A 10042-nucleotide genomic window follows, 5' to 3' on the forward strand; every position below is an offset into this window, starting at 1 on the left:
TTTTGATAGCCGGGCACCATCAGCTTTCTTCACCACATTTGCTTATGCACCCATTTGTCTTCAGTGATCCGTTCGACACCCCGTGACCACACAGGCTGATATGTTGTTCCATGTGGGCTTTGTTGCTTCTGAGCTAGATGGCCGCTTGTTTATCTTTCATGCCTATGTCAACACAGATTTCTAGAATCTTTTCTTGAATGATCTTCTGCTGCAACTTTCATATCTATCTTTAGGGCCAGATCCATTCCTCATGGTCCTGGCACTCCACGTACACACACTCACTTTGTTGAACCATTCCAAGTCCCAATTGATGCATTCATCTTTGCCAGTATCTTGGCAAATAGGACACCCTTACTGCTTTCTTTCTCACCACTTTGGCCTTCACATTTGCCATGAATCGCATTATTTTACAGAGCTTGTTTTCTTGTTGAACCATTGTATAAAATCTACTAATGTTACTGGGAGCTGATGCATAATGACTCTTTTCTCCTTTCTCTCTGCATCCTTCCACTACCTACAAGAAACATGCTCAGAGATGTCGGGGGGGACCACCTGTTCCATCAACCCTCTTTGATGGCCTGCTCTCTTCGTCACAAAATACTCTTTTCTGAGCATCAGAGAGCACTTCACATGCTTGAGATATCGGTTTAAACTTCTCGCCTCATTTGGTTTCTTTTCAGGGTGGCACACTTCAGGGACAGTTTCCTGCAAGCTTTTTTCAACTCTTCCTGAGTGGCACCCTTATGACCCCAAAACATCATAATTAAGTAGGTTCTTTCACTATTTTCTACAGCTGTTAAGTTGGTCAAGGCTGGCGTGGGAGAAGGAGCCAGTTCCTGTAGCCACCTCTCCTCTGCCTCTTACAGTTCTATGTAAAATTCCCCCTTCCTGGGCAACTCTCATTAGGCACCAGGGACACTCTTCCACGGAGAGAACAGTGGTGGTGAGGCTTCCTGATGAAAATTGGAAGTTGGTCTGATGAGGGATCTTTGTGTAGTGTTGTGGTATGTCTGAACTTGAAAACATGAATACACAAAAATTTAATTGTTCCTTGGAGCAAAGATGGGGTATTTGAAAAAGGGACTTGCCCTAATCCCAGGACACATCACCCACATTTTAGCTTATCCCGTTTTTAACCCGCCACCTTCCTGGCAGGTTGGGTTTGAGAATACAAATACCATATAAGCGATTGCTGGGCTACATGTTGCTGCTTGGAAAAGTTTAGCACCAGCATCAGGAGAGTAGGCTGGCTGTCTGTTCTTTGAATTCTACAGCAAGCCTGGACATGTTAAAGTTACACCGCTCCTTGCCCTCAAGTTTATCAGGGTAGAACTGGCCTTGCGAGTTTTCAAGACTAATTCTTTACAACAGTTGAAAGCCTCATCTCTGGTTTCAAACAGTTGACCCTGTGGTTAGGAAGTCCAATTTTGTAACCCACTCTCTTCGCCCTCGAAGTGCCCCTGAGGCCCCAGAAAATAATTCCATTTTCATAAATCAGAGCAAGGCAAGAAACTCCTGGCAGAATAGTAGTATCTCATAGTATATCGCTCCCTTTAAAATCAACTAGAGACAACAGGGTAGTAAAAACGGGGAGAAGATAGTAGCGTCCCCATGAAAATGAGCAAGATCATGGAGACCAAGCCACAACCCCTCCTTGGTGTGGGGAAAGTTGGTGAGGGAGGGAGCAGGCGGCCCTACGTAGATGCTATCTTCCCAATGACTCAGCTGCATCTGTGCATCGAGTTTCTGCCGTGCAGGGGGCCTCTGGCCTCCTCCTCATCTTTTCTCCAACACTATCAGATGTTTGGAGCGAGGGGGCCTGTCAGCATGAGCTCCCTGACTGAAGACCCCTGAGCAGGTCTTCTATGTGTGAGGTGCTTCCTGCCACCGCAGCAGCTGGAGAAGCAGGGGGATGAAGGGACATTCCTTTGTACTGAATGTGAAGATGGTGGACACTTCCAGGTGCTTCGTTATCACGCAGAAGCCAGTGGGGTTTCCAGGGCAGGGCTACCTCCTCTCATCCCTTTCTCCTCTCCTTCCTGGCCACTCCTTAGGGGAAAGGCAGCTCCTCAGCAGGTAGACGTTAAAGCCCCTCAGGGCAACATTGAACATTTCTGGAACCTCATTCTTAGAATACTTTATGATGCGGACATAGCGTCACTACAGAAAAAATGCTCAAATTTGCTTTTTTCTCTATAAGCAGAAAACATATCTGTGGATAGTCCTGAGATATTCATGTTGTTCAGAGAAGGTTCCTAGATGTGAACCCCAATGTTTCTATTACTTATACTGTCACAAGCAGCAGTTTAAAGAGCTTATTGGAAGTTACTAATTAACTTCTTTGCTTGTACACCAGGCTTCCTATGCAAGCAACTATTTCCAGGTAAGATGAGGGACACACAGGTGTAACTCTTTTATCTCACCAGCAGGCGGCTCCCTTGACCATGTAGCTTTCCGGTCACACTGAAACCACCAACATGCTGAAAGACTTAGTTGACTCTTGCAGACAAGCTCCAAAAGCAGGGTGAGGCATGTAATGAAATGCTTCTGCAGAACTGAAACAGCAGCTAAATTCATAGGGCACTGAGAGAGCTGGGTTTTGTGTCAACGTGGCTGGGACGGGATTCGCTGTCGCTTGGCAGTGGAGTTCTCACCCATGATGTTAGCTCATGTAAACAACTCCATGGTGGGATCTGCTGTGAGCAGCCAGGCAGTTGTGGGAAGAATAGGATGGAGTGCTAGCCTCTTAATCAGGGTACAGCCCTGATATAATCAAAGGAGGTTTCCTCAGCGGGGTGGCCTAGCTATTTAAGCAGACGGTGAGGAGGCTTCTCTTCTTAGTGGCTGGATCCTACATTTGGCTCACTGAACCTCTGGGCTTGGGGACTTGGGCCAACTGCCAGACATTGGGAGCCATTGGGGTATGACCTCTGGCTGCTGACGTTGGGTTCATCTGGCCCTACATCCAATGTGGGTTACACATTGGGCTTCTAACAGAAAGGTCAGCAGTTTAAAGCTGTTAGTAGTCTCAGAAACCTACAGGGCAGCCACCTTGTCCCTTAGGGCTGCTGAGTCAAAATGGATTCGATGGCAGTGAGTTACCTTCACTAGCTGTGATCCTCCTGCTTCTGGATTCATCTTCCTGCTTCCTGGTGTGTCAGCCACAGCAGCTCCAGGTCAGCACTAACCTCTAGCTTAAAATCTGATCCACAAATTTGAACCAGGCTAGACTTAGAGCTTCTACTTCGGTGTGACAAGTTCTCAAATCCATTCATCTACTCACCAACCAATCAGCCACCTACAGGATGATGTTAGGTGCCATGGAATCAGTTCTGACCCACAGCGACCCGATGCACAACAGAACAAAAACACTGCCTGGGCCTGCGTCATCCACACAATTTTTCTTATGCCTGAGTCCACTGTTTCAGCCACTTTGTCAACCCATTTCGATGAGGACCTTCCATGGGATAGACCCTAAGAAACCCCCTAGGTCCCAGTTCAAGGCAGCCAACAACGTAATGTAAGATATTCCTGAATCAGACTCACAGGCCACACCCTGCTAGTGAGGCTAACGAGAAAGGGTTTCATTTAAGATGGCACTCCGAGTGCAGGCACAGCTGGCCTGGCAGCGGTGTTGGATGAGCCCGGGTTTCCACTACTACACTCACCTCTGATTGTGCCTTCGCTTCCTGAATGACAGTGAGGACGGGCGACTTTGACCCCACCGACGACAAGACTGACTGTAACTTTTGCTGGTCCCCCACTGAGGCGAGAAGTTGAGCCAAGCTAGATATAAACACATTGGAAGAACATTAAGGGAAAGAGCAATTTCTCCATTTATAAGAATGTATTGAAACAGAAATGTATGATATGTGAATATGTCAAGAAAACCACAAAACAAAACACCCAAACTTAAAACGAAAAACCTAACTCTCTTCTTTCTGCTACGTTGCCAGTGTTTTCTGATTTTCATGTTTATTTTGGTCTTAACTCCCATGCCAAACTACTTGGAACCCAGTACACTAAACAGGAATTCCATTCACTGTCAACAGCAGTGGCTCCAAGGATTCCCTGAAGATGTTACGCAACCAATGTTAAGAGTTACCAAAATAGTCACCATACAGACTTGCAAAATCCTTCATTATCAGGAATTTCCTGTCTTGACTGAAGTCCCTTCCAAAGACTCAGGCTCCCCCTCCTCCCGCCCCCCATCCCAGGGACAGCGCTCCCTATACTCCCAGACCCCTGGAGTCGTCTTAGCGCCTCATTCTGGCCCACACACTTCTTTCTCCAGAATTGATCTTAATGTCAAACGAACTAAAACCAAAACTCACTGTCATCCAGAACTACCCCCAATGGGTTTCCAAGGCTAACTCTTTCTGGAAATACAAAAGCCTAATTTTTGTCCGGTGCTGGTGGTTTTGAACTGCTAACCTTGTGGTTAGGAACCCAGCACTAACCACTACACCACAGGGCTCCTTGATATTCAAGACGAGATCAGATGCTGTGGGATTCTGGATTGTTCCTGAACTAGAAAAAAGGGGTACTGGGGGGGGGGGACCTGGATGGAATCTGAAAGACTTGTCATTTCTGGTTCAGATGTCCATTTCTGACTTTTGACAAAAGGTTGGTGGGTGAGGTAAGATGCTCACACCAAGGGAAGCCGAGGACTACTCAAGACCTCTCCTCCTGTCTGGGCAACTTTGTGGCAATCGTAGAACTATTAAACAACAACAACAAAGGCTTATTTAAATAAAAATACGGACACTTACTTGACTGACCAGCTTTTTCCTGAGGGCGAGTCCTGGGTGGTGTGGCCCGGGTCCCCCGGTGCGCTAGCTGTAGGATTGTTGCTCCCAGCCGCTGCTCCCAGAGACCTCCGGGGCACGATCTCCAGCTCCGTCTTGAAGATCACAGCGGGGGGCTCACCCGAAAAGTCCTCAACGCCCCCGCCGCAGAGCTTGTCCAGGTCCGGCATGCTCAGGGCGCGCAGCTCCTGCAGCGTCGAGTGGGACAGGGGCGGGGGCTGCCCGTGGCGCACCGAGGGCTTGTTCCTCTTGCCGGGCGAGGCGGGGGTCACGGTGGGGGTGGGGATCCCGGAAGGGCCTGGCGGCGTCTTCAGGTGCGGCTCGGCCTCCAGCGGGCTCTTCCGGGGCGCGACCAGGGTGGTGCTGGACGGGGACTTGGTCATGGGAGGGCCGAGGGGGCCGGCTTCGCTCGGGCTTTCGCTGCAGGAGCTCAGGCTGCGTCGCAGCGACCTGGTCGCCTCCCCGGGGTGGCCCAGGCTCCCCGAAGGGATGCTGCCCGAGGAGCGTCTCCCCACGGGGGGCTTGGCGCTCACGGCCAGGGCGGGGAAAGCGCCGGCCTTGGCGGTGGGCCGGTCAGCGTTGGCCAGGTTCTCGAAAGACTTGATCCTCTGCTTGACGGAGAAGAAGGAGGTAGATTCGTGGGGCCAGTGCTGCTCGTAGTAGTAGGGTCTCCTGGTGACCCGGATTTTGTCTGTGGCCGGGCAGCTCGCCTCCGGGCTGGGGTCCCCTCGGTCTGCTGCCGCCAGGGGTTCCGACAGCTCCAGCAGGGGCTTCCCGCAGGACAGGCTCGGCCCGTTCACCAGGCCCACCGCACCACCAGGGCCAGGTCCGTCCCGTCCAAAGTGGCTGGAGAACTGGGCTGGCATGGAGTAGGTCCTGGTTGCGGGCCGCGGCGTGAAGTAAGGGGGCTCCTCGGCTGCGGGGCCCGTGGGGGCGACATCCTTGGGTGGGCCTTGGAGCTCCGTGGCCCGGCTGGTTTTCCCCGCGGGGGAATCCATCTGTCCGGCCGGCGGCTCAGAGGCGGCGGCCGCAGCTGGCTTGGCCATGCAGCAAGCACGCTGCGCGTCCTGTGCCACGTGAGACGCCGGAAGCGTGAGGGAGGGCGTCCGAGGCAGGGGAAGGAATCCGGCCTCGCCCTTTTCCTGAGAGTCACTCTCCGCGGGCTTCTCTGCCTTGGCCGTTCTCTCAGAGGGCTCCTCCCCGGTGCCCAGCTGCCTCCTTCCTCCAGGGGCATCGACTGGACCATCTAGCCGGCTCCCGTTTTCGCCCGCCACCGCGGGCGGGGCCACTTCCGACACGCAATCACGCGGAGCGGAAGGCTCTTCCGGCCCGCGAGCCTCGGGGTCCTGCTGGGGGCGGGGCGCGGAGGGATTCCCTGGTCCCGAAACGGCAAGGTGCACCACGCTCTCTGCCGCACACCCACGGCCCTTGGGGACGGCTGCTTCCGCGCGGACCGTCCTGGGGGAGGTCAAGGGCGAGAAGCAAGTCCCGACGCTCGTGTCCAACGCCTGGGCCTCGAGGGGCAGCGCGCTCTCCAGCCGGCTCCTGGGAGCTTTGGGGGTGGCTGCGGCCCACCGGCCGGGCTCCTCCTGGGAGCCTGCCCTAGGAAGCCCCTTCTGGGAGGCCGGGGGTGAGGGCAGGGGCTTGCGGGCGTCCACCCCAGCAGCCTTGGTCGCGTTAGCGGCCGGGGCCTCGCCGCCGCCCACTCGGCTTTTGCCCTTTATGCTGAACCTCTTGAGCTTCGGGCCCGATCGGGGTCTCAGGCAGTTACTCACAGGCGCGTCCCCGGGACCTTTTTTCGGGGGGTCTTTGTCCTCTGGGTCCCTTTTCAGCTGCGGGGGGCTGCTAGGCCCAGGGGCTCCCTTTCTGTGGCTCAAGCTCACAGTCCGAGCTTTGGAGTCGGGGCTCCGGGTTGGCCCTGCGGACGCTTCCTTCTCGGGCCTGCTCTGCACGTGGGATCCTTGGCCGTTTCTATTGATTTCTTTAAACCAGGCCATGATGGGCTTCCTGGAGGTCACTTTGGGTTTCTGACGGGCGTCCCCCGGCGCCGGGCCCTCGGAGATGTGCAGGATTGCCACGGCGGAGGGCACGTCCTCAGGGACTTCCGGGCCTTCGCTGGCGTGCACGGCTGCCCCCCGTTCTTTCTCGGGGCTCGCCTCATCCGGGAAGTCATAGTCCGAGCCGTTCGCCACGCTCGGAGGGCAGTGTGTGTTCTGGGGGTCGTGCAAAGGACCCGAGGCCCCCGAGGACGGGCTACTTTCCGTGGCGGAGCCAGGGCCGTCCAAGGTGGAGGCCCCTTCCGCCCGCGAAGGCCCGTGGCGCCGAGCCGTGCCGGCGTCCCCCTGCGGATCCTGCGCCCGAGCGCGGGCCTCCAGCGGTGGGGATGGCTCCGGCGGTGGTGCGGAAATGCGGGCCGCCCCGGGCACCAGGGACGCTCGTTGGCGCGGGCTGCCCACCGACTCGCTCAGCGCGCTGTGCTGGAGCGGCAGAACCCGCGCGAGGGCGGGGTGCGGGGCCGCGTGCGCGTGCGCAGTGGCTGAGGGCGGCGGGGAGCAGCCATGGGCGGAGCAGAGTTCGATCGGTTCCTCCTCGGATTCCGTCGCAGCCCCCGGGGGAGAGGCCCGCGGAGAACGAGGGGGCGCTCGGGGTGCGTCCGTGAGCGACTCGGGGTCTGAGGACGAATCGTCAGCATCGCCGTACATGGAGGAGCGGGCCGGCTGGCCCCCGTCCGGGCGAGGCGCGGCCTGGCAGTCTTCGTGAAAACCGCTCAAGTTTCGAGAGTAGTTCGTCAGACAGCTTTTGTTCACCGTAAAATGTCGGTCGGGACTGATGGAATCCCAGACCGAAGGCTGCGGGGCCCACTGGGGGCCGGGCGGTGCGTCAGCGGCCCGCAGCTGCCCGGCCGAGGGGGTTCCTGGGGCCTGGCAGGAGCTTCCGCCCTTGACCTTTGCTGGGGGTTGACCTGGACACCCGTCCTCTGGATGCCCGGCCCCATTCACCCCCGACTCGCCGGTCACAGGGCTCGCTCTGCTCCGCGCAGGGCAGCAGTGCCCGGGGCCGCTGCCACACACCTCGCCACGCTCGTCCTCCGTGGGCGACGCCGTGGGCCGTGGCGCCCTCTCCGACGCAGAAGCGCTGCCCTGGAGCCGAGCCTGCTCGCCCGAGCCTTCAGGACGGCGGGTTCCGGTCATCTCCGAAGCCGGGCTGTGCTGACCTTGGGCGCCCGGTCTCTTCTGGGACCGGATGAGGGGAATGGCGCTGGCTGGAGCTGTGCCCGCTGCCGCCGCCTCCGCTCCTTGGAGGGCCGCGGCCTTGCTGGGGCCAGCAGCCTCAATGGCGCCTGCCGCTGCCGCTCCAGTCGGGCTGAGATCTGGCCGAGGGGCTGCCTTCCGCCCTGGGGGTGCGCCCGGGTTACAGGTCAGCCTGGCTGGAGGCCCAGCCTCCACCCAGGGACACGCGGGTGTGCTGCTCTCCTCAAGCTGACCGGCTTGGTGGCAACCTCCCAGGGCCTTGGTGGTGTCTGGGCCAGCCCCCTTCTGCCCTGCAGCCGCGGTGAAGTCTACACCTGTGAGGGGCATTAGGGAAAAGGTGGGGTGGTAGGAAAGACCGAGAGAACTTTCAGAAACTATGAACGCTCTGAAAACAAACAAAAAACAGAGGGACCCCAACTTTCCCCCTTTCAGATGTTTCCCACAAACCTAAATGTTGGCTTCCTTGTGATTCTGGCTCTTGTTTGTAGTCCACTGGTGTAGTGGTTAATTCGTTGGGCTGCTAACTGTAAGGTCAACAGTTCAAAGCCCACAGCTGCTTCAAGGGAGAAAGATGAGGCTGTCTGCTCCTGTAAAGACTGACAGTCTAGAATACCAGGGGGCAGCTCTACCATGAGTCCGTGAGATTGGTTGGTTTGCTTCACCGAGAACCCACGTGTAACTAACACTCCTGGCAGAGACAACTCAGATGACGTGGTGGAGGGAATATTTCTGTCTTTCTTTCCCTTTGGTTATTTTGAAGGCCTGGGCACCCTAGGAACCTTTAACTTGATTTTTTACACTAGCCACAATAGCAGAAACCCCGGGCTGCGTGTGAAGTCTTACTCCCTAGCTCCTCATGGTTTCTGTGGAGATGGCTCTTAGCTTTTCAGCCCCAGGCTGTGGGCAATACTCCAACTGACAGTGCCGAGTCCATTCTGACTCATGACGACCCCATACGACAGGGTAGAACTGCTCCTGTGGGTTTCTGAGACTGTAACTTTTTTGTGTGTGCGTGAACTCAACTTTATTTGAAAATTTAAATGAACAAAACACTCGCTGGTGTTTGCCTGGGGTTTGGCCACCCTTTTAAACATGGAGGAAAAAGTGCTTCGGCTCCTCTGGAAATTGCATGAACCCAACTTTATTTGAAAACTTCAAGCATTGCAACACTAGTCGGTGTTGGCCTGGTGTTTGGACACTCTTTTAAATGTGGAGGAGAAAGTGCTTCAGCTCCTCCGGAAGGCCCAGAGTAGCGATCTCTGATGCCAAAGTACTTCCGGATCTGAAGGCGGCACAACTGCATCAGAGGTGGTGGTCCTTCTTGCTCCAAGAGAAACTGGATCAGAGCACTGTTTGGTGCCACCAACTCCACAGGGCGTTTGTTATCAGCATTGCTGGCGTAAGGGTTAGCGCCAAAATCCAAGAGCAGGCTGGCCAGTTCCTTGTTGCCCTGTCTGGCCACTGCATGAAGAGGAGACTCCAGTCCTTTGCCCAGGGTCACGTTGGCTCCTGATTCCAGAAGCTTCTTGGCACAGGCAATCTGCAGATTTTCACAAGCCAAATAGAGTGGGGAACTCAGGTGCGAGATACTACAATCCATGTTGCCTCCATATGCTAGAAGAACCTCTAGACACTCCACGTGGTCTCTTAGCAACTTCATGGATGGGGGATGCCAGACCACATGGCGAGTCGGGGATGGCCCCATGCTGCAGCAGCACATTGACACACGCATTATACAAGGGGGTGTGCCAGTCTGCTGTCAGGCCATTCACCTGCGCACCATGATCCAGCTATGTGGGAGTCTGCACTTCCCTCAGCCCATGACCTGCGCCGTCTGCTATCTTTAAACTTCCTGTTCCTGGATGTTCCTGGCCTATTGTCCTGCCTGAGTTTGGCCTTTGTGATGACTGGTGCTCAGTGGCAGGCAGCCTCCATGCTCATTGGACACCTCCGCCAGGCATCCAAGTGCACCTCATTTGCATG

General features: G+C 55.7%; 1 protein-coding gene and 1 pseudogene across 1 annotated transcript in view; both read right to left on the bottom strand.

Annotated features, from left to right (window-relative positions):
* Positions 1-10042, bottom strand: part of PDZD2 (PDZ domain containing 2) — a 279581-nt gene that overhangs the window by 11830 nt on the left and 257709 nt on the right. The window contains exons 19-20 of the mRNA XM_045285268.1: positions 4773-8373; positions 3669-3786 (exon numbers count right to left, since the gene is read on the bottom strand). Coding sequence (XP_045141203.1) covers positions 3669-3786; positions 4773-8373 — 3719 coding nt within the window. The remainder of the gene's footprint in view (positions 1-3668; positions 3787-4772; positions 8374-10042) is intronic.
* Positions 9263-10042, bottom strand: part of LOC123521084 — a 1414-nt pseudogene continuing 634 nt past the window's right edge.

The sequence above is a fragment of the Echinops telfairi genome, unplaced genomic scaffold, assembly GCF_000313985.2.
Source record: "Echinops telfairi isolate 266 unplaced genomic scaffold, ASM31398v2 ScPeMD7_7469;HRSCAF=8507_1, whole genome shotgun sequence".
In the NCBI taxonomy this organism is placed as follows: domain Eukaryota; kingdom Metazoa; phylum Chordata; class Mammalia; order Afrosoricida; family Tenrecidae; genus Echinops; species Echinops telfairi.